At 42.6% G+C, this 24904-nt stretch overlaps 1 protein-coding gene across 1 annotated transcript in view; it reads right to left on the minus strand.

Moving 5' to 3' along the window:
* Positions 1-24904, minus strand: part of ITGA1 (integrin subunit alpha 1) — a 198975-nt gene that overhangs the window by 64294 nt on the left and 109777 nt on the right. Inside the window, exons 2-9 of the mRNA XM_056541965.1 lie at positions 23428-23548; positions 21002-21108; positions 18677-18765; positions 16923-17037; positions 16720-16847; positions 15898-16046; positions 3806-3956; positions 1871-2036 (exon numbers count right to left, since the gene is read on the minus strand). Coding sequence (XP_056397940.1) covers positions 1871-2036; positions 3806-3956; positions 15898-16046; positions 16720-16847; positions 16923-17037; positions 18677-18765; positions 21002-21108; positions 23428-23548 — 1026 coding nt within the window. The remainder of the gene's footprint in view (positions 1-1870; positions 2037-3805; positions 3957-15897; positions 16047-16719; positions 16848-16922; positions 17038-18676; positions 18766-21001; positions 21109-23427; positions 23549-24904) is intronic.

Here is a 24904-nt window from a genome sequence, read left to right on the forward strand (position 1 = left end):
CTTGCTATAAACTTTATTTATTTATTTATTTTTGCATAGTTAGACAAAAAAGTCCTTTTTTTAAAACTTTTTTTCAATTTTTTTTAGTTCCATTATAGGACTTGAACGTGATCCTTTCAGAACTTATGTAATACACTGCAAAGGTTCTGTAATACTAAGAAGATAATCAGCTCACCAGAATGACAGGGGATCAACAGGCGCATGGACTTCCACCACAGTTTTTGTGGTTGCAGAAATCCAAAAGAAAATACTGCAATAATGCAATACTTCTGTGTTGTAGTATATTATGCCTGTCAGTGCTTCACTGGTAGGGCACCATTTCTTCCTTAAGGCAGGGTCTAATATTCTCCGCTATTAGATCTGAAGGCCTTTGTTATGCCTTGGTTGCCATACAAACCCATCGGCACCCCGTAGTCAACTTCTGAGGTTGAGGGGACAGCAGACACCATCACTGGGACCCTATGCATCTGCTTAGGTTGCACATATGGTATGTTTGGTCCTGATACATACAATGTGTGTTCACTAATCCTTGTGAACGTAAGAAAAAAATATGTGCCAATAGTGGGTACTGTGTATGCTATTACAGTAGATAACTAGCAAGTGACTGTGGTACTGCTGCTCAAGGCATTTCTTTACCCATGGGAATGCTTCAGTTTGTGTTTTTCTGGTATCTAAGTATGCTGCCCAGGTGAAGTGGCACCCCTCTAACACTCCAGCCCTCGGGGCACATGCTTCAGTAGTACCCCCTAGCAGAGGTTTAACTTGTAGCTTCTGGGCCACAATGCAAAATCTGTAATAGGGCCCCATGTCTACCGTGTGCCATTTATAAAACTGGTGTTTTCTTCTTGGGCAGAGGTGCCTTTGGGCCCCCTTAGGCACAAAAGCCCCAATGTACTTGCTACCTCTGCACCCCCTATAGCTATGCCTGTGCCCCCTATCTATGCTCCAGTCACCACAGGCTGAAAGCAACAGGAATGTTACTACCGTATTTTTCGCCCTATAGGACGCACCGGCGTATAAGACGCACCCTATTTTTAGGTGCAAAATCTAAGAAATTAAAGATTTTGAACCCAATAGTGGTCTTCAACCTGCGGACCTCCAGATGTTGCAAAACTACAACTCCCAGCATGCCCGGACAGCCGTTGGCTGTCCGGGCATGCTGGGAGTTGTAGTTTTGCAACATCTGGAGGTCCGCAGATTGAAGACCACTGCATAGGAGGTAATACTCACGTGTCTCCGCCGCTCCGGACCCGTCACCGCTGCCCTGGATGTCGCTCCATCGCTGTCGCCGTGTCCCCGTCGCTCTGCTGCCGGCCTGCTGCTGAACGTCTCTGCTGCCGGCCGGGTATCTTCGCTCTCCGTCGCCGTCATCACGTCGTTACGCACGCCGACGCACGTACGCGACGACGTGATGACGAGGAAGGAGAGCACCGGCCATACAGGGGATCCCTGAATGGAGAAGACACCGAGGAGGCAGGTAAGGTCCCTACCGGTGTCCTGTAAGCACTAACCTGGCTATTCAGTCGGGCTGTTCGGGACCGCCGCGGTGAAATCGCGGCGGTCCCGAACAGTCCGACTGAACAGCCGGGTTAGTGTCACTTTCCCTTCAGACGCGGCGGTCAGCTTTGATCGCCGCGTCTGAAGGGTTAATACAGGGCATCACCGCGATCGGTGATGTCCTGTATTAGCCGCGGGTCCCGGCCGTTGATGGCCGCAGGGACCGCCGCGATAGGCGTGTATTCGCCGTATAAGACGCACCGACTTTTCCCCCCCAGTTTTGGGGAAGAAAAAGTGCATCTTATACGGCGAAAAACACGGTAATTGTCTATATTTAGATCACAATATGGCAGCATGTATCTCCTAATAATACCTTCTAGAGCGAATATCCTTTCTCCCAATGATTCCACGATGGTTGATAGCGCCAATTCTTCTGATACATTAAAGAAGTGTTTTTCTTTTGGCTCGCTTGCAATAGAAAGTATCTCATTGACCAGCTTTTCTGTGCTTATATTACCTCTGTTGTAGCTTCCTAGAATCTGAAGTAAAATAGACGGCAAATCTTACTATTTCAGTAAGTTAAATGTACGCTTTCTAAATATTTGCGAGCTTATACTTCCTACACACCAATACTTAACCTAGCGTATTTGATATCCATATCCAAGCATATATGAAATATGGTCATACATAAAGATGTAAAACACCAAATACGCCCATTCTGCTTTTTTTTTTTTTTTTTTTTTTAAATCATGGACTAGAAATTGAAATGTGAATATTACCATATGATAACTGTAGTCATAGTAAAATTTGCTATAAATGTTGTCCTTTCAGACCTACAAAGCATGAATTGTGCCCAGCCTAATGCTTTATGTATAAGGTTGTATTCCTTCTCTGTACAAGCTGTTCAGTCAAAAAGTAGTTTTCTTTCTATTATTCATGTAGATCTGACAAAAATACATTAGGCTATGTTAACAAGTTATTTCCTCAAGGGTTGAATTCTTTTAGAATATGATGCTGTACAGGGGGTATCATATGTTGGTACAAGGGGTTCCTACAGCTCTTTTGTATTGGGCTCTAATGTCTATACACACAGCTGTGCCATGTACGTGGAGGTTAACGGTGTTCTGTCCTGTTATGATATAAGTGTTATACACTTGATAAAGAGTAAATAAGTACTAGGATTTATTTTGTTTGTTTTAAAGCAAAACTGTCAGCCTGTTCACACACACTAAATCCAATATACTGGGTCATATGTTATAGTGTGGGTGAACAGGATTCTATAGAAGGGTCACTTACCTAAATTGGTCCAGTTCACCTGAGATATCATCTTAGGAAGTTCCCTGGCTATATTGAGGGAAATGCGCAATGGAAGCGGGGGCCCCCGTCCCCCGCCTGGCTAGCCGATTCTTTGTCCCTCTGTCACCTACTAGTTTCGCCCCCGCTATTTGCATATTCATAGTCTTAAACCCCACGTCCTAGTGACGTGAAGTCACCAGTCACGTGAGTGCAGCATTCTCTCGGTAGAGCACATGCCCCGGAATGTTTTCCCCTGCTCTCACATGATTAAATCATCCAGCACATGCGCTCTGCTGCACTTACATGAATGATGACTCCACGTCACTAGGACGTGGAGTTAAAGGGGTACTCCAGAGGAAAACTTTTTTTTTAAGGGGAATTAGTGCCAGAAAGTTAAACAGATTTGTAAATTACTTCTATTAAAAAAATCATAATCCTTCCAGTACTTTTTAGCAGCTGTTTGCTACAGAGAAAAATCTTTATTTATGAATTTCTTTTTTGTTGTTGTCCACAGTGCTCTCTGCTGACACCTGATGCCCGTTCCTGACACGGACAGAGGTGTCAGCAGAGAGCACTGTGGACAACACAAAAAAAGAAATTCAAAAAGTAAAGAATTTCCTCTGTAGCATACAGCTGCTAAAAAGTACCAAAAGGATTAAGATTTTTTAATAGAAGTAATTTACAAATCTGTTTAACTTTCTAGCACCAGTTCATTTAAAAAAATAAAGTTTTCCACCGGAGTACCCCTTTAAAGACTATGAATATGCAAATAGCAGGGGTGGGAATAGTAGGTGACAGAGCGAGATAGAAGGGGGTAGCCAGGCGGGGGAGGGGGGCCCCGCTTCCACTGTGCATTTAGTAAGTGACCCCTCTGTGGACTCCTCTCTATAACCCAGTGTTTGGGGTTTAGAGTGGGTGATCAGGCTAACAGTTGTCCTTTAAAAGGTTAAAGTATAAAGACTTGTGGTTTTCTGAGTAATGACTTTGTTGTTTTAAGCTGTAGTATACTCACAGCGATGGCATATGTTTCAATCCCATCACGTTCACATTCATTGGTCACTTTTTTCAAGCGATAACCGTCATGAGATTCTCCATCTGTTACAACCACCATGACTTTCTTTACCCCTCTCCGGGCACCTCTTTCTTCACTAAATGCTTCTTTTCTGGAAATTCCAAAGAATAAAAATCATTTGTGTGTGAACATGTCAGTATATTTGGGGCTCCCCTGTGCTCTGTTCGCGAAACATCTTTTATTGTCTGTTTAGTTCTAAAATACCAACTTGTGTATAAATAGTTTTCAATTAGATGTACAAAGGTCACATGGGAGTTGTCCACTAAGGCATGGATGGGGGAAGGACTTCTGAGAGCTCCACTGACAATATGGATAAGGTATTCCAGAACTAATCAGGACCCTTTTTTTATGCCTTAGGGTAAGTGTTGAAAACCACTATAAATACAAACATATTGATAAAGTAATTTGGGTAATTGGTAAAACAATTTAGTTCAGCCTCTTTCCACCCAATTTACAGCTATCTTTACAGAAACAAGAAATTAGTATATAGTGTAAACTCTATTGAGCCGTTATATGATTATTACAATTCCAACATATTCCATAATCTACCATGATGCTTACTCCAGAACAAAATGATAATTAAGGAATATTACAAGACCATAAGCGGGAGTGAAAGTAGGGTAAGCCAAGTAAGGGACTCTCCTGCCAAAAAAGTGAGCTTATATTATCTGCTTCTTTCTATTTTTCTAGAGATTTTATATGATTACGTGATTAAAGGGGTTTTAGAGTGCACAAAGGAATGGTCTATTTTCAGGAAGATAATATTTGGCACCTCCTCTGATCATCTGTTTTGGCAGAACCATCACAGAACCAGAAACAGGTAGCACTGTTTTCTGAGTTGTGGCCATGCCAGGTTACTTCAGCTCAGCTACCATTTACTTTAGTGGGATATGAGTAGTGTTGCTTGCGAATATTCGCAATACGAATTTTATTCGCGAATATCGCATATTCGTGAATTTGCGAAGATTCGCGAATATAGCACTTTATATTCGCAATTACGAATATTCTTTTTTTTTTGTTTTTTTTTTACAGTACACATCACAGTGATCATCCCTCTCTGCTTCCAGCTTGTGTGGTGTAAAGAAGGCTGTAATACTACTGAGACTGGCGGGCAAATTTTCATATATGCGAAAATTTGCATATGCAAATATTCACATATGCAAATTTGGTTATATGCTAATTTTTGCATATGCTAATTTTCACAAATACAAAAATAAATTGTGAATATTACGAATATGCAAATTTTGCAAATATATGACGAATATTCGTCCATATATTCACGAAATATCGCGAATTCGAATATGGCCTATGTCGCTCAACACTAGATATGAGCTGCAGGAACCTTGCATGGTCACCACGCAATGAACAGAGTCATCTTTTGCTAGCCCTGTTAACAGTGTACATCCAGCCATGGTGGCTCTGCTGTACAACTGATCAGATTTTCATAGCCTGTCCTCACCGGATCTTGCATCACACGCTGACTTCACTGCTTGACACCTCTTTGTACTCGGGTACGAATGTATAAAAACCTTTAATATTTTATCAGTAATTGCAATGAGTAAGAACTCTTTGGAAATTTGAAACGCATCAGCGTTTAAAAAAAAAATTGACCTACAGGTTTTCTTGTTTTTTTCTTGTTCGTGTTTTAACCTTGAGCAGTTAATTATGTTTTATTTTTCTTTGTGAGCTGGACCCCACCTTACTTAGTTTTTTCCTGAGCATAGGCCATCTACTGTATACCGGTATGTGTCACAGGAAAAAATAATAACCAAAAGAACCATTCGACCCATCTGGTCTTTCCATTATTCTGAATACTATGAATAGTCCCTGGCCCTATCTTATATGAAGGATAGCCTTATGCTTATACCATGCATGTTTAAACTCCTTCCCTGTATTTGCAGCTACCACTTCTGCAGGAAGGCTATTCCATGCATCCACTACTCTCTCAGTAAAGTAATACTTCCTGATATTACTGCAGAATCCTTAGCCCTCTAATCTAAAACTGTGTCCTCTTGTGGTAGTTTTTCTTCTTTTAAATCTCCTCCTTTACCGTGTTGATCCTCTTTATGTATATAAAAGTTTCTATCATATCCCCTCTGTCTTTTCTTTCTTCTATACATGTTAAAGGGGTAATCAAGCGGAATTTTTTTTTTTCAAATCAACTGATGCCAAAAAGTTAAGCAGATTTGTAAATGATTTCTATTTTAAAATCTTAATCCTTCCCATATTTATCAGCTTTCATACAGTGCTCTCTGCTGACACCTCTATCCGTATCAGGAACTGTCCAGAGTACAAGCAAATCCCCATAGCAAACCTTGCCTGCTCTGGACAGTTCCTGATATGGACAGAGGTGTCAGCAGAGGACACTGTGGTCAGACAGAAAATACATCCAAAAAGAAATAAAACTTCCTGTGGTGCATACAGCAGCTGAATAGTATGGGAAGGATTAAGATTTTTAAATAGAAGTAATTTACAAATCTTTTAAACTTTCTGGCGCCAGTTGATTTTAAAATATTGTTTTCCACTGGAGTACCCCTCTAAGGTTCTTTGACCTTTCCTGATAAGTTTTATCCCTCTGTTTCGGTTATTAAGTTTTATCCTGCAATTGTTTAGTAGCTCTTCTCTGAAAACCTCTTTAACATACTTTTCTATGACCATCACTTAGTTTATTAAATGTGAAAATCTGTTATATGTCATCTGTAATTGAACTTCAGTAAAAAAAAAAAAAATCTAGCTAAATAAAAACAACTTCCTATTGTGGTGTCAGGGTGTGAGCTGCAGGGTAGATGTTATAACCCAAGAGGCAGATGTTATTAACCCCTTCTTGTCCTGACACCAGGGCGTGGTTTAGCCTTAACCACCCGAAGGTAATACTAAGCACGGGGCAATGAAGACACCGATGCCAAGTTACAGGCAACAGTAGCTTTACTGAGGGTAGACAGATGACACAGTCTATGCAGTACAGCCAATATACCAAGGAGGTTACCAGTGACTAGTGGCTTGCTGGGTCTTGCAGTAGTTAGACAGACTTTGCTGCAGGCCACGGTGACTAAACAGTAGACTTCACTTGACTGACTTGATGACTGACAATTAGATGACTATGGCTTACTTGCAATTGACAGGGGGCTGCAGACTTTAGGCTTGAGTCCTCCAATGCTCTGGACACACAAACTGAGACAACTTGACTGCACTGGACCTCAGGAACTAAGAGATTGCAGCCCCTCGCCTGGTTATATAGGGGGGCTGTGCCAGGAGCCCGTAGGTCAATGGGGGGGTCACCTGGTCATTAGTGCCTCCTGGGTAACAATCACATGATACAACAATTAAAGCAACAGTACATTATTAACATCACAACTTATATACATAGGACATAATATATAAAGGGGGTCCTGGGGACATGGAGAGACTCTGCCTGACAGGGCAGGAGAAGTACGGGGAAACACCATCGCGTACTGGGCTATCACAAACTCCCCCACTTTAATGAAGTCGTCCTCGACACCCAGTCCTGGAGGGCGCAGGTACATAATGACCACAGGGACCACAGACAGTTCTTGAGGCATTTCAAACAATGTCCATTTCCAGGTCTGATGCAGATGAAGACAAAGAGTTGATGTATTATAAAATGTTTATACACACTCTGAACTATAAAAACTTATTAACTGTATGACTACTGAAGGACATGACTAAAACATTATACATAAGATTAGATACTATTCTGACGGATTGGGCTGCCAAAGGCTTTTTACCCAATGTCTTGGCTACTGGGGTCCCTCAGTGGACACACTTCTCGCCATAACTCTATGCATGTCACTAGACATCACAAGACATTTGTTACCTTATTTTTTTACTGAAAATGCACAGGGGGTTAACAGGAATACCTTCTGGCCAGTAAATTATCCTGAGCACATGGACACAAGTTAATATTAGACATTAGACATGATACATAAAAGACATGTGAGAACTGGTATTATGACGAATGTTACAGCCCTAGTGTGGGTACAAACTTATGACTGAACATGAAGTCAGTGGAGTATTTGTAGCACAGGACTTTATGTGTTACTTGAATCTTTAGAATATTGTCCTGGCGGTGAGGTAGTAGTGACGCCCCTCCTGACTGAGTCAGGAGACCTCTTATAAAGATAGCGAGACACAAAAACACTGCACACTTTGACTTTTCTGTACAAACAAGTTATTAACAATTATTACACTGTACCATGGCAATTAGATTATATATTGACATAAGTATCTGCATGTCCAACATAGCAAGCAAAAATGTATTACTATGTTATTACGTACACAAGTGTCCATTGTACCACTGTACAGTCCTGGTACATTATAGAGTTCTTGGCAAAGAATCACGGCTAAAAGCTGAGCACACACTTATGCAAATGGTTACAACAAAACTTCCTGACAAGTTCGTCAGCCGCTGTACTTGAACATTGCTGTAGAAACCTGAAACTACAAAAAGGTTTCTTACACAGAACACAGTTAGTCTTTTCGACCAAAATGGTAAAGTTAGTTAACAAGATGCTTCTTAACCCCTTAAGGACGCAGGACGTAAATGTACGTCCTGGTGAGGTGGTACTTAACGCACCAGGACGTACATTTACGTCCTAAGCATAACCGCGGGCATCGGAGCGATGCCCGTGTCATGCGCGGCTGATCCCGGCTGCTGATCGCAGCCAGGGACCCGCCGGCAATGGCCGACGCCCGCGATCTCGCGGGCGTCCGCCATTAACCCCTCAGGTGCCGGGATCAATACAGATCCCGGCATCTGCGGCAGTTCGCGATTAAAATGAACGATCGGATCGCCCGCAGCGCTGCTGCGGGGATCCGATCATTCATAACGCCGCACGGAGGTCCCCTCTCCTTCCTCCGTCCGGCTCCCGGCGTCTCCTGCTCTGGTCTGTGATCGAGCAGACCAGAGCAGGAGATGACCGATAATACTGATCTGTTCTATGTCCTATACATAGAACAGATCAGTATTAGCAATCATGGTATTGCTATGAATAGTCCCCTATGGGGACTATTCAAGTGTAAAAAAAATGTAAAAAAATGTAAAAGTAAAAAAAAAGTGAAAAATCCCCTCCCCCAATAAAAAAGTAAAACGTCCGTTTTTTCCTATTTTACCCCCAAAAAGCGTAAAAAACATTTTTTATAGACATATTTGGTATCGCCGCGTGCGTAAATGTCCGAACTATTAAAATAAAATGTTAATGATCCCGTACGGTGAACGGCGTGAACGAAAAAAAATTTAAAAAGTCCAAAATTCCTACTTTTTTAACACATTTTATTAAAAAAAAAATTATAAAAAATGTATTAAAAGTTTTTTATATACAAATGTGGTATCAAAAAAAAGTACAGATCATGGCGCAAAAAATGAGCCCCCATAACGCCGCTTATACGGAAAAATAAAAAAGTTATAGGTCATCAAAATAAAGGGATTATAAACGTACTAATTTGGTTAAAAAGTTTGTGATTTTTTTTAAGCGCAACAATAATATAAAAGTATATAATAATGGGTATCATTTTAATCGTATTGACCCTCAGAATAAAGAACACATGTCATTTTTACCAGAAATTGTACGGCGTGAAAACAAAACCTTCCAAAATTAGCAAAATTGCGTTTTTCGTTTTCATTTCCTCACAAAAATAGTGTTTTTTGGTTGCGCCATACATTTTATGATATAATGAGTGATGTCATTACAAAGGACAACTGGTCGCGCAAAAAACAAGCCCTCATAATAGTCTGTGGATGAAAATATAAAAGAGTTATGATTTTTAAAAGGCGAGGAGGAAAAAATGAAAACGTAAAAATTAAATTGTCTGAGTCCTTAAGGCCAAAATGGGCTGAGTCCTTAAGGGGTTAATATGGCATCTTTCCATCCCAGCCTTGCCGGTCAGTTTGTTTCCTAGGTTGTGACATGAACCTAGGGCCACAAGACTGGGCACCTCTCCATAGGGTTTACATGGGTGTTCCACAAGACATGGGACAATCAGGACTCACAGTGACCCTTACTTGTATCGCAGCAGCTTGCGCCACTGGGGTATGAACGGTTGGTGCCTGTTGGACCGGTCAAACCTCTGCAACAGCTGGAGTAGGCCGAGGCACTTCGGTTGATTAGGCCATCCTCGACCACAGGAGTAGGCCTGGGCACATCTTCAGACCACTTGGGCAGGTATTTCGGAGCCATAGCAGGCGCCACGGGCATGAAGATCTTCTCCTCACAGATGGTATCTTTGACTTGCAGTGGCAGCAATCCAAAGGATCTGCTTCCCAGAAGTCCAAAGGGAAGTTAGCGAAAGGAATCTGAGTTGGATTCTTTGGACGGGTCACCGCAGCTGTCCACTCTCCTCCCATGCTCTGCACAGGCATGTACTCCACAATCTCCCCACTCTTAAAAGAAGTGTCCTGTTGCTGCACTCGTCGTACCTCAAACGGCAGCTGCTTCGGCCCATACCTCTCCATTCTCTGAGCCCTCAGTCCCTCTATAATTTCAGCTACTTCCGCATCTCTTTTTGCCCTCTCGCACTGGTCCGAAGGGACTGGCAGATGGGACTTCCCTGGCCGGGGAAGAAGGTGCTCCCTCATGTACCGGACCAAATTGGGCTCATTGCCGAATAACCATCTAGGCAAAGGTGGTGACTGAGGATGTGCAACAGACTCAACAGACTTTGGAGCCTGGGGCATTTTCTCTGAGCTAGGGGTTGAAGGAGGGGAAGAGAAAGCGGCCTAAGCCGGGGTACTCACTTCCGATTCCTCCGTCTGCATTTCAGCCCAGGACCCCCAGGTCCGGTGGTGAGGGGACAGCCTCACCGTTGATGATGCATCCGATGACTCCAGGGTTCCCTCTTCCGGGGTTGCTGGCCAGTCTTCATCCTCCGGTAGCGGGACTAAGTGACAGGCCTCCTCAGCCCCAATGGACAGACACGGTAACCAGTCAGCCAATTCTTGAAATAGTTGCACCGTGGCCGTGGCAACCTACTGGGCCTCCGGCGCCATCTTAGTACTCTCCACACATGCACTTGCCTGCTCCTCCATCTTACTGCTCTCTGGCAAAATGAGCATCTCCGGCCGCGTGGTTCCTTTTATATCGGGCTCCAGAAAAATGGCCCCCGGCCGGAAGGACGTCATCGGTGCAGCACTGACATCCGCTCCCCCCACCAGCAAGAGGCGGATCTTCATCGTTTCACTTTGGCATGGACACAGCGACATGATTTCCACGCCCCGGGGTGGGATGTTGACAGCACAGACAGACCTTTTTGACAGACCTTTTTGCGCACTTCTTCAGCACCTCCTTAACCCTTTCAGGTACAAGCATTGTTAAACAGCGTAGCATGACTTCAGTTCACATTGTTTTAGCGACTTTCACCATTTTTCAGATAGCAGGCCGCAAACTTTTCTTCACCTCTCCCTCTATTTCACAAGTGCCACGGTTAAAACACTTTTTAATGACAAAGTACCGTGCACTTTTCTGGCACAAACTTCTATCGCATCGGTATTAGAATTTTGCAAACGGTGTTGGACACAGTTCAGACTAGGGGGAAGGACTTGTGGTATATGGCACACGTTTCTTGTTCGTGATACCAAAAAGTTGTGTCATCGGGGTGTGAGGTGCAGGGTAGATGTTATAGCCCAAGGGGAAGATGTTATTAACCCCTTTTTGTCGTGACACCAGGGCGTGGTTTAGCCTTAACCCCCTGAAGGTAATTCCGCTGGTCCTTGGCTAGGCACGGGGGCAATGAAGACACCGACACCATATGGACAAATGGTAGCTTTACTGAGGGTAGACAGACGACACAGTCTATGCAGTACAGCCAATATTCCAAGGAGGGGACCAGTGACACAGGGGGACCTCGCAGGCTTGCTGGGACTTGCAGCAGTTAGACAGACTTTGGTGCAGGACACAGTGACAACAGTAGGCTTGACTTGCCTGACTTGATGACTAGTGTTGAGCGGCATAGGCCATATTCGAATTTGCGATATTTCGCGAATATATGGACGTATATTTGCTAAATTCGCATATTCGTAATATTTGTGTTTTTTCGCATATGCGAAAATTAGCATATGTGAAAATTAGCATTTGCGAAAATTCGCATATGTGAACATTTATGAACTTTATAGCAAGTATACCAGTGTAACTTGATAGAAGCAGCAGAAGGGAGGGATCAATATTCGCGAATATTCGGATATGCGAATATTTGCATATGCGAATATTCGCCCGGCGGTCTCACACAGTAGTATTAGAGCCATTTTTAGACCACACAAGCTGGAAGCAGAGAGGGTGGCTGCAGATTTTAGGATTGAGGCCTCCAATGCTCGGGACACACCAACTGAGACAACTTGACTGCACTGGACCTCAGGAACTAAGAGAGAGATTGCAGCCCCTCCCCTGGTTATATAGGGGGGCTATGCCCATAGGTCACTTGGGAGGTCACCTGGTCCCTAGTGCCTCCTGGGTAACAATCACATGGTATAACAATTAAAAAAACTGTACATTATTAATATCACAACTTTAATACACAGGGGATAATACATAAAGGGGGCCCTGGGGACATGGAAAGACTGCCTGACAGGGAAGGAGAAGTACGGGGAAACACCATCGCGTACTGGGCCACCTCACTATATCTTTGAGTTTTCTCTTATGTCATGCGTCCCATTTTTGAAGTCAAAACCACATCCTGAGAGACAAACTGCTTTGTTGTCATTGAGTCATTGTTTAAAACAATTCTATTTGTAATAAAAATATTTTGGCAGAAGGTTTTTCTGCAGGTGCCATGGGGAAGGTTATTTTGGATGTAAACCACAAAAAATTAGCAAAGCAAAAACATACGTTTGTGAGCAATATAGCATTTCCTAATGGACCACGCTAAGGGGGGATTAGTATCAGACTGGGGTTCACACCTGACTGAATAATTCTGAGAGACCACCCTCACTTATAAAGGATTTGGACATATGCATTTTTATTGTATGGTAGACTTTACCAATAGGGTGTGATGCACCAGAGGGGGGCCTTGATAGTGTTGGTATGTTACAGGTGGTGCTGAGTGGCAAACAGGCCTGTGCGTGATGGTAGTGTAGCAGGATCCTCTTAGGCACCCCTGTTTACTGTATATTGTCAAATAGAAGCCGGGGTGACCTTCGTGTTGTGGGTGCAGGAAACCAAACACAGGAGGGGTCCCAGATGTCTGCCACTGAAAGGATTATTATGTGTGTGTTGCTTTAGTGAAGGATGAATTTATCTTGGAATAAATGATTTGCTTTCTTTCAGTATCTGACTCAGATATTTGTTCTATTCCTGGACATCTTATAGGTCCCAATGGGGATAGCCTGACTTGTTCTGCACTAGAAAATGTCTCTAAGGGCTGGTTCACATCACGTTTTCTCCCATACGGGAGCGCATACAGCAGGGGAGAGCTAAAATCTTGCGCTCCTGTGTGCCTTCCTATGCACTCTCGTATGTAATTCATTTCAATGAGCCGGCCAGAGTGACCTTGGTTGACCACAGTTTTAGGTCCGGGGAAAAAGCGCATACGGCGCAAAAATGAGCTGACCGGACCAAACGTTTCACTCCAGCCGGCTCATTGAAATAAATTACATATGGGAGCGCATAGAAAGGCACACGGGAGTGCGAGGTTTTCGCTCTCCCCTGCCGTATGCGCTCCCGTATGGGGGAAAACATGATTTGAACCCAGCCTATGAATATTGGGGCTCCATAGCCAGGGGCGTAGCTATAGAGGTAGCAGTCGCACCGGGGCCATGGTGCCTAAGGGGGCCCCAAAGCACATCTGCCCCATAAGAGACCAGTATTATAATTGGCATATGGGGCCCTTTTGCAGATTTTGCATCGGGGCCCAGAAGCTACAAGCTACACCTTTGTCTCTAGCCAAGGCCAAAGTACTACTCACAGCCATCTAGGGTCTTCCTAGGGGTGTAGCTGAGGTAACTTTTTGTAGAATAGCACAGGATCCCATTCCAACCTACCTGGTCCAGCAGTAATGCATTATTTCAGTTTATCCAGGTGGGTATCCCCTGACCTGTCTATCAGTCTGCTAAGGGGACTGGGACATAGAGGCAGGCCACATCCAGTTCCTTGATGTAATGAAGTGTGCAGAGTATCTTCCTTCAATGTGACCCTTTGTAGCACTATCCTATTAATGTGGTCTTAGCTTCTGCCTCCGTGTCTCTGCCTCTCTCTTTGAACTGCCTCAATTCAAACTCCTCAACTAAATGCTTTTATGGTCACTGACCATAATGCACTGACATGTGCCTGGAACTTTCCATTAAATAGGGCCTGCATTACCCATTGCTTTATATAGAAAGCACTTCACTGCTGTTTAGCCACTAGATGGCACAGTGTTGTAACCAGTGTGTGGTTCTGCAGCACTGTATGTAAATGTATGTAGTGCTGTGTTGTAATCCTTGGGAAGCCAAAGAGCATAATGGAACTGGGACTAAAAGCATATTATATATATTAAAATGTACATATTTAATTGACATAGGAATCCAATACCCAATCTTTTAGACATGGTAGGACATGGTCAAATAGGTTGTTTGTGCTTCAACCCATAAAGACTGCAAAGTCACCCCAAAATATGGTTTCTGCTCCTGAACAAGTAGGGCCCATTACTGTGTGGAGGCCTGGGCCCTCTGGGATATCTATTGCCTTAGCTTATGTTTTAGTTGTCCTATTCAGTTGTCAAAACACTATTCATCTGTTTTAAATTTGATCTCTTTATCATAAAAACTGGAATTCACATCTCCATTTTTTCTAAATCTTCAAGTATGGCTAAGACTGCAAGTGATCTAGGTTAAACCAGGGTGATCACATCATTTTAGGACTTCCAAATAGAAATACATTTTTTTTTTAACTAGGTAGCCAATGATGTTACCTAAAATTGGGTGTTGGGTGCCACTTCATCTTAGCTGTAAGGGGGTGAGGTTATTGTTTTTGCAGGACAGTGATATTTACAGTCCCTAGTCTTACAATACAAGGGCATATAAAAAAAGAAGTGGAACATTAGGTATTTCCTCCTTTAATTTTGTTCAGAGGCACACAATTTTGCGGTAGTGGAAATACTAGATACTGTATATTGTTTAATAATCTAAATATGTAATTCTCTGGTAAGCCTCAGCCTTAAAATCTAAAGGTAATTCCATTGAGAAATCTTAGCATTCCATGATGACAGGACATATACCAAGCATCATAATTTAATGGAGGCTCCTAGCTATGTTATGCTTCCATATTCGGATATGTATTAGGGGCAGTTAAAGGATCTACTGTATGATATTTACTTTACATGGTTCCACTTACAACACACTGTGTCAAACAGGGAAATTTGCTTAGAATAGTATAGACCTTCTGACAGAGGTTGAGTCCTATAAGGTGGAATCAAGGATGTTTCCTCTAATAACACATCATTTACAGTAGATAATTCTAAGAAATAAAGTGTCAATCATAGATTAGGGATTTTTTTTTAACCCATACAAATAGGTGACAGCTGTAAAGTGAATCTTGACACCTTAACATCTTAAAGGGGTATTCCAGGCCAAAACTTCAACTGGCTCCGGAATGTTAAACAAATTTGTAAATTACTTCTATTAAAAAATCTTAATCCTTCCAATAGTTATTAGCTTCTGAAGTTGAGTTGTTGTTTTCTGTCTAACTGCTCTCTGATGACTCACGTCCCGAGAGCTGTGCAGCTCCTATGGGGATATTCTCCCATCATGCACAGCTCCCGGGACGTGACATCATCATTGAGCAGTTAGACAGAAAACTTCAGAAGCTAATAACTATTGGAAGGATTAAGATTTTTTAATAGAAGTCATTTACAAATCTGTTTAACTTTCCGGAGCCAGTTGAGATATATATATATATATATATATATATATATATATATATAAGGTTTTGCTTGGAATATCCCTTTAACACCTTTTATATCCAAATAACTTTTTTTTCCCCAAAGAGTCTCCCTGTCAATGAAAAAAAAATTACATATAAAAAAAGGCATTTTAATCCTCATGTATATACCTTGCAGTGTCAATGCCAAGAGCTGTCAATGTCAGCGAGCCCCCTCTTTGTTTTATCTTTCTTGCTGCTTGTAGCACACTTTCCGTAGAGGCATGTGTATTCAGGTTGAATTCATGAGTAACATTTTCACCATATTGAACTATGGAAACCTGCAATAATAATAAAGCTGTAAAACTATTTTTAAAAGAAGACAAAATAGTTAACGGTACAGTGATGGCTCACTTAACCTAATAAGAATAGGATATGCCTGTGGTTTAGGCACCAATATGGTGGGACAAGTTATTATATATTACATTAAGACAAAGAGGAAGAATGTTCAAATGTGAAGACCATCTGATTCCTAAAGGGTTAACAAACTCATGTCACCTTGTCTAATAACGAAGAAAGCAGAAGCTGATCCAGCACTTGAGTAAAAAGTTGCAGCTTTATTAAGGTCCGAATCCGACATACAAACTTCACACGGTAAAACTGACACCCTCCCTTGTCATACGCGTTTCAAGCGCATGCACGCTCTTCCTCAGTGACAGGTCACTAAGGAAGAGCACGCATGCCCTTGAAACGCGTATGACAAGGGAGGGTGTCGGTTTTACCGTGTGAAGTTTGTATGTCGGATTCGGACCTTAATAAAGCTGCAACTTTTTACCCAAGTGCTGGATCAGCTTCTGCTTTCTTCGTTGATAATCACAGCACTGAGCCAAGTGCGGACCTGTGCATGGGAAGACTCGGAGGTGAGCTGTACAATATACTTACTCTGTCCACCTTGTCTAATGCCTGTGGTTGGTATGAAAGCCTATCTAGAAGAACCAATCTATATTTTATTACCTGTGTTTGAGTCGGGTGTATTGTCATTTTTTGAAATAGTTTCTGTAAAAATTCTGTCACGCTGACCCAAGGATATACACTGTTTGATCCATCAAGGACAATCACCAGGTCCAGTTGAGTGATACATTCTGGAAAAACACCATTTATATTAGTAGGCCAGCTAAAGTGTAATATATAATATTCTATTACATGATAAACCATACCTTGCACTCCTGGAGCAATTGAGTTTAGAACTTGAAATGTGGAACTGACATTTGAACAAATTCCAGTTGTGTAGAGCAAGCTCCCGCACCTGTATGCATAGAGAGGGCCACAAGCCTTTGGAAGAATTTAACAAGTCAATGCAGAAATACAATAATTTCTATGTTTTACATATGGTCAGAATGAAGATGTTTAGGTCTAGACAGTCAGGATTTATATATCAAGAGTGTGGTTTATGGTCTTATTAAAGGGGTACTACGGTGAAAAATATATATTTTTAAATCAACTGGTGCCAGAACATTAAACAGATTTGTAAATTACTTCTATTCAAAAATCTTAATCGTTCCTGTACTTATCAGCTGCGGTATGCTCCAGAGGAAGTTCTTTTCTTTTTAAATTTCCTTTCAGTCTGACCACAGTGCTCTTTGCTGACACCTCTGTCTATCTCAGAGCAGGAGCAAATCCCCATAACAAACCTATCCTGCTCTGGGCAGTTCCTGAGACAGACAGAGGTGTCAGCAGAGAGCACCGTGGTCAGACAGAAAATAAATTAAAAATAAAAGAACTAGCTCTTTAGTCTACACCAGCTGATAAGTACTGGAAGAATCAAGATTTTTCAATAGAAGTAATTTACAAATCTGTATAACAATTTGGCACCAGTTAATAAAAAAAAAATAATAATTTCACCGGAGTACCCCTTTAAAGTCGGAATTTATGAAATCAGGACATGGTCATTGGTCCAGCTGATATTCCGGAGGGAGTTTTGTCTAGGCATACAGTGAGTGCTGTACTTGCCCATCATAGTCAGGCCTCTAGAGTTGAATGGAGCTGCAATGTGCATATCTTACCACCACTCTATTGAACCAAGAGGCACAGGACCTCTGATCCCACGGGGCCCTGGCTCGCTGGCTAGAGAGTGCGTGTCGACCACCGCACGAAGCAGCGTCTGACATGCCCCCTCAATACATCGCTATGGAAGAGCCAGAGCACTGCCTTTCGGCAATCTCAGGCTCTGCCATAGCGCTGTATTAAGGGGACGTGTCGGCCACAACTTTGTGCGGTGGTCGGCACACATTCTCTGGCCAGCCAGCCAGGGCCCCGTATGGGAGACACCGGGGGGTCCCAGCGGTTGGACCCCCCAAGATCTGAAACTTATCCCCTATCCTTAGGATAGGAAATAAGTTGTTCTACACTGGACTACACCTTTAACCTTATCTGACTTGCTTACTGCAATCCAGTTTATTTTAGTAGATCATAACATTTTGATTTAGACCATGTTACATATTATATTCACAACATTAAATATCCCTCCCACTGAGCCAAACGTACCGTAGATTACCATATATATATATATGTTCATTGAGGTAGAACTGTAGGCATCCTGGAGCTATATATTGTGGAAGCTAAAATGTTGCTGCATTACGGCCATGTAAAGCAAGCCAGGAAATTTGTAAACCGAGAACTTATTATAAGACCCCCTTATCTTTCTAGGTTTTTGTTATTTCCACAATACAATTCCATTTGAATGCTTATTATAGAAAAGATCCAGGCGACATAGTGTGTCTAGGGGTTGCTTAAAGGAGTTGCTCATATGAATATATGATATAACCGAAAGTAGATAATACTCATCACAAACACTGTGTTCCCAAAGGTATGACCTCTACAGTTAATACGCTCAGCAATATCACAGTAATATGCAATAGCCCATGGCATATGAAAACCAGCAGTAGGCAATTGCCTGTAAGGATTTTCTTACCATAAAACCACCCTTAGGATTGGTGACCAAAGTGCTTCCCATAGTCATGTTTTCCTTCACTTCAGTTACATTTGCAATGGTTGTAGATTCTACAAATGCAAAAAAAAAAAAGTTACATTTTCACATTGAGATTGTTCCCAAAATTATTTAAAGACAAATTTTCTGCTTAAAGGGGTACTTTTTTTTTTATTTTTAAATCAACTAGTGCCAGGAAGTTAAACAGATTTGTAAATTACTTCTATTGAAAAATCTTAATCCTTCCAGTACTTCTCAGCTGCTGTATAATACAGAGGAGATTCTTTTCATTTTGAATTTCTTTTCTGTCTGTCCACGGCGCTCTCTACTGACACCTCTGTCCATGTCAGGAACTGTCCAGAGAAGGAACAATTCCCCATAGCAAACCTATCCTGCTCTGGACAGTTCCTGACATGGGCAGAGGTGTCAGCAGAGAGCACTGTGGTCAGACAGAAAAGGAATTCAAAAAGAAAAGAACTTCCTCTGTATTATACAGCAGCTGATAAGTACTGGAAGGATTAAGATTTTTTTAATAGAAGTCATTTACAAATCTGTTTAACTTTCTGGCACCAGTTGATTTAAAAAAAAAAAAATTCCATTGGAGTACCCCAATGATTTATTCTATTTCGAGAATTGTGTTCTGTTAATAGCTTTAGCATTTGTCAATGATTTTTGACTTTCTGGACTTTGCTCTAAATCTGAGTTACCATAAATATATATTTTATATATACTAGCAGAGTACCTAGCGTTGCCCAGTTTTTCCTATCTAATCCTTGCAGGAGTGGAAAAGCAACATAGGAGAAAGTTCTTGTTCTCATATTCTCATCTCAAATCCCAACCCAATATCTTGTCCTCATATCCCATCCTTGTATCCCAACATCATATCCTGTCCACATATCCCGACCTCATATCCCAACCTTATATCCCATCCTCATATTACGTCCTCATATACTGTCCTTATATCCCGACCCCATATCATGTCCTCATATCCTGTACTCATATCCCATCTTCATTTTCCAAACTCATATCCAAACCTTATATTCCATATTTATATACCAACCTTATATCGGTCTTCATATCCTGTCCTCATATCCTGACCCTATATCTTGTCCTCATAGCCTGTCCTTATATCATATCCTTATATTCTATCTTCATATCCCATCCTCATATCCTGTCCTCATATCCTGACCCTATAGCCTGTCCTTATATCATATCCTTATATCCTATCTTCATATCCCATCCTCATATTCTGTCCTTAGATCCCATCCTCAGATGGGGCTGAGTTATGATGAAGAGATTGTAGGCCCAAAATAGAAGGTGGCAAGGCTTTGTCGGAGTGGTTGTGAATAGAAACTCAAACTGATAAACAAAAAGCTTCAAAAATAGAAGGGTGTGTGGCTTTTTCAGATGGATGTGGCCTTGTGGGATGAGTGTAGTTTTCTGGAGGGGTGTGGCTTGCAGGAGGGAATGACACACTTACCTGAAGATGCAGAGCAGAGCTTGTGGAGTAAGGTATTGGAAGTCTCATTGACTTGCATGAAACCTCAGACAAAAAACCCTACCCTTACGTAAGGGGTAAGATTGGGGTTAATTAAACTATCCTTTATTTTTATTTGACACATAAGTAGCATGTGAAGTTGCAAAGTTCATCAGCTCACCCCAGGAACGCCAAGCTTCCGCGCTCAGATTGGTGCAACCCAACACTGGCAGAAATAATGAAGAAAGGATAAATCCAGCACGGTCCTTGTGCGATTCAAAACTTTATTCAAGCACCAACAGTTACAGGATAAAAGTAACGCGTTTCAGCCAGGTAGCCTAGCCTTATTCATACCATGTGTGAAGGCTAGTAAGGCTAGGCTACCTGGCTGAAATCCGTTGCTTTTATCCTGTAACTGTTGGTGCTTTAATAAAGTTTTGAATTGCACGAGGACCACGCTGGATTCATCCTTTCTTCATACATAGCATGTATACCAAGTATTATCGAAATATCTCCAGCCATTTGGAACTTATACTGTAACATGCATTTCCCATAAATTTGCATGGTACTTTAAACAAAAACCCTGATCCTCGCAAATGGGGGTGGGTTAGGGTTAATTTAACTTATCTTATATTTTTAGATGTCATATGAGTAACATGAGTACCAAGTTTCATCAAAGTATCTCCAGCAGTTTGACAGTTCTGCTGGAACATACATACACACACATTGAGTTTTATAGATCAATGTGGGGGTGCTATTTATAAACTTGATAATTTAATGAAATGTGATCTGATTACAAAGGTAAAAATTATTGCTTGTAAATGGTCCCTTACTTGGTAAGTTAACCTTTGTGCACTTTGACTTCCCATTGACTGCACACTTATATACATCTCCTGTTCTTCTTGTTGGTTGACCTTCTAGTGGTGATCCAATGAGTACCCTTAATGTGAAGAAACACATTATAATTTCATTTACCGTATATACTCGAGTATAGGCCGAGTTTTTCAGCACGATTTTTCGTGCTGAAAACACCCCCCTCGGCTTATACTCGAGTGAACTCCCCCACCCGCAGTGGTCTTCAACATGCGGACCTCCAGAGGTTTCAAAACTACAACTCCCAGCAAGCCCGGGCAGCCATCGGCTGTCCGGGCTTGCTGGGAGTTGTAGTTTTGAAACCTCCGGAGGTCCGCAGGTTGAAGACCACTGCGGCCTTCAACATCATCCAGCCCCCTCTCACCCCCTTTAGTTCTGAGTACTCACCTCCGCTCGGCGCTGGTCCGGTCCTGCAGGGCTGTCCGGTAAGGAGGTGGTCCGGTGAGGAGGTGGTCCGGTGAGGAGGTGGTCCGGGCTGCTATCTTCACCGGGGAGGCCTCTTCTAAGCGCTTCCGGCCCGGCCTCAGAATAGTCACGTTGCCTTGACAGCGACGCAGATACGTCGCTGTCAAGGCAACGGCTCTATTCCGGGCCGGAAGCGCGGAGAAGAGGCGCCCCCGGTGAAGATAGCAGCCCGGACCACCTCCTCACCGGACCACCTCCTCACCGGACCACCTCCTTACCGGACAGCCCTGCAGGACCGGACCAGCGCCGAGCGGAGGTGAGTACTCAGAACTAAAGGGGGTGAGAGGGGGCTGGATGATGTTGAAGGCCGCAGTGGTCTTCAACCTGCGGACCTCCGGAGGTTTCAAAACTACAACTCCCAGCAAGCCCGGACAGCCGATGGCTGCCCGGGCTTGCTGGGAGTTGTAGTTTTGAAACCTCTGGAGGTCCGCAGGTTGAAGACCACTGAGGGCGAATGATGAGAAGAGGATGATGAAGGGGGGGGGGGGGGGGGGGGGGTGTGGGGATGATGAAGGGGGGTGGGGATGATGAAGGGGGGGGGTGTGGGATGATTACAAGGGGATGATGAAGGGGGGATGTGTGGGATGATAAGGGGATGTGTGGGATGATGACAAGGGGATGATGAAGGGGGGATGTGTGGGATGATGACAAGGGGATGATGAAGGGGGGATGTGTGGGATAAGGGGATGTGTGGGATGATGACAAGGGGATGATGAAGGGGGGATGTGTGGGATAAGGGGATGTGTGGGATGATGACAAGGGGATGATGAAGGGGGGATGTGTGGGATGATGACAAGGGGATGATGAGGATGTTAATGACGGGTCTGGATGATGACAGGGGGGGGATGAGGTATTTCCCACCCTAGGCTTATACTCGAGTCAATAACTTTTCCTGGGATTTTGGGTTAAAATTAGGGGTCTCGGCTTATACTCGGGTCGGCTTATACTCGAGTATATACGGTATATAGAAAATGGATACAAAAATATTTATAGAATTTTCCCAGAACGGTTATATATGAGATATCAATAACATAAGGGTCACTTTGTAGGCATCCCGGAGATGGGAATGCTACTGATTTTATTTATAATAGAAGACCTTTCAATTGAAGTACATCACTATTATTGGATGTGGCCCATGGTCTTAAAAAGTTGAAATATAAGAATAAAGTGGGATTTATTAAAACTCATGCAGAGGAAAAGTGGAGCAGTTGCCCATAGAAACCAATCAGATTGCTTCTTCTATTTTTCAGACTGAAACAAAAGACAGACAGGGCTCCGTAGTGCATTAACCAAGAGGTACACTAGGGGGTGGGGCTCAGGCAAAGTGAACGCTTACCCAAGAAGGTTACACTCCCCAAGTGCAACAATGGATCAGAGTATGAAAATTAATGAGTGACTGCAGCCTTTCCACATCCAAATCATTGCAATCTTTAGAAAAATCCTCCAGTGGTCGACGGGAAGCAAGGCGCTGAACACAGTAGTAAAAGGGAACTGACATTTATTCACCCATGATGCAACGCGTTTCACAGTACAACTGCTTCATCAGGCAATGCCTGATGAAGCAGTTGTACTGTGAAACGCGTTGCATCATGGGTGAATAAACGTCAGTTCCCTTTTACTACTGTGTTCAGCGCCTTGCATCCCGTCGACCATTGGAGGATTTTTCTAAATATTGCAATCTATTTTTCAGAGGCCTTTTTAAAATGTAAGAAGCAATCTGACTGGTTGATATTGGCAACTGCTCCACTTTTTTATGCACAAGTTTTGATAAACCTCCTCCATTGTGTATAACTAGATAAATATTGAAAGAAAAAAAAGGATAATAAACTACATAACTGTTCTGTTTTTACTTAGGAAGTAAAACTAGTGAGAACCTGAAGATTATAATACCATAAAGTAATAATGTTTTTATGTAATTTACCATTTCCCTTCTTCATTTTCAAATTGCTGAACAGTATAACCAAACATGTCGTCCACCGACCCACTGAAGGACAGACTGTTCTTTACATCCACGTTAAAAGGTTCTGACATCTTGAAAAATGCTGCAAGGTCAAACAAAGTCTATCTTAGAAGTTAAAATAAATAAAAAATAATATGAAAGAAATGCATTATTTAAATGTAAAATATGAAAAGTGTAAATAAAACCATGCAAAAAGCTATGGTAGAGGTCCACAATTTTTCCAATTTAAAAACCTTACCGAACTACCGCAACCCCCCAGAATTCCTATCTTTTTATTCCTACAACGAAGCAGTGAGGATGGCTTTACTGAGAGATCAGTTACACTGCCCATAGATGTCTATAGAGGGGGGAATATAGGGGGAGATTAAAGGATAAAGGAGCCAGAGATGGTGCTTTCTTATCCCAGAGATGAATTCACAGCTTACAGTAATCAGTACTACTCAATACCATCCTCTAATGTCCTCTAGGCTGCCTCTACTTCCATTGGTTTGGTTTGGAAGGAGAGCAGGGTTTGGTTGGGTAGAAGAGCAGGATCCCCTTTTTTGTGTTTGTATATAGTGTATAGGATCCATCAAACAGGCTAGTCTACATCCATCCTGGAGCTGAGGTAAAGCTGACACCAAGAGATGGACAACAAGACAAAACCTGACAAAAATGCCATGTAAAAATCAAATTATGGTCAGAAATAGTGCTTCCTCTCATGTATACAGTCAGGACAGCTTATCCTGAATATAGTACTTGAATGGCAGTTACACCTTAGGGGTCTATTCACACACACAGTATTCTGCACAGATTTGATGCGCAGGATTTTCTGCTGCAGATTTCAATGTAAACTGAATGACTGAACACAGCTTGAAATCCTGCGCATCAAATCTGTGCGTCAAATCTGTGCAGAATACTGTGCATGTGAATAGACCCTAAAAAAAAAAGACACAACATTGTTGCAACAACAATTTTAAGCAATTAATAGATTTATAGAATTTGAAAAAATAAAACACATTTAACAGATTTACAGGGCTACATTATAGGGTAAAATGGTTGAATAAGCCAGAGCCAACACCTTGCTCACTCTAGCACAGATCTATTGCAATGTCCAATATATTTGCTAGGGATCGACCGATTATCGGTATGGCCGATATTATCGGCTGATAATCACGATTTTGGGCATTATCGGTATCGGCAAGGCAATTGCCGATACCGATAATGCCCAAAATCGTGATTATCGGCCGATAATATCGGCCATACCGATAATCGGTGCCCCGCCCCCCGCACTGCCCCCACCGCATCGCGACCGCCCCTCCGACCCGCCGCACCGCCCCCCCGACCCACCGCACCGTCGCACCCCCCACCGTAGTGCTGGGCGGTATACCGGTATGGATTTTTGCCCATACCGCTATACCGGTCGGGCCCCTCCCCCACCCTCCGAGTCAATAAAAAA

This window comes from Hyla sarda, chromosome 1 (genome assembly GCF_029499605.1).
Source record: "Hyla sarda isolate aHylSar1 chromosome 1, aHylSar1.hap1, whole genome shotgun sequence".
Taxonomy (NCBI): Eukaryota; Metazoa; Chordata; class Amphibia; order Anura; family Hylidae; genus Hyla; species Hyla sarda.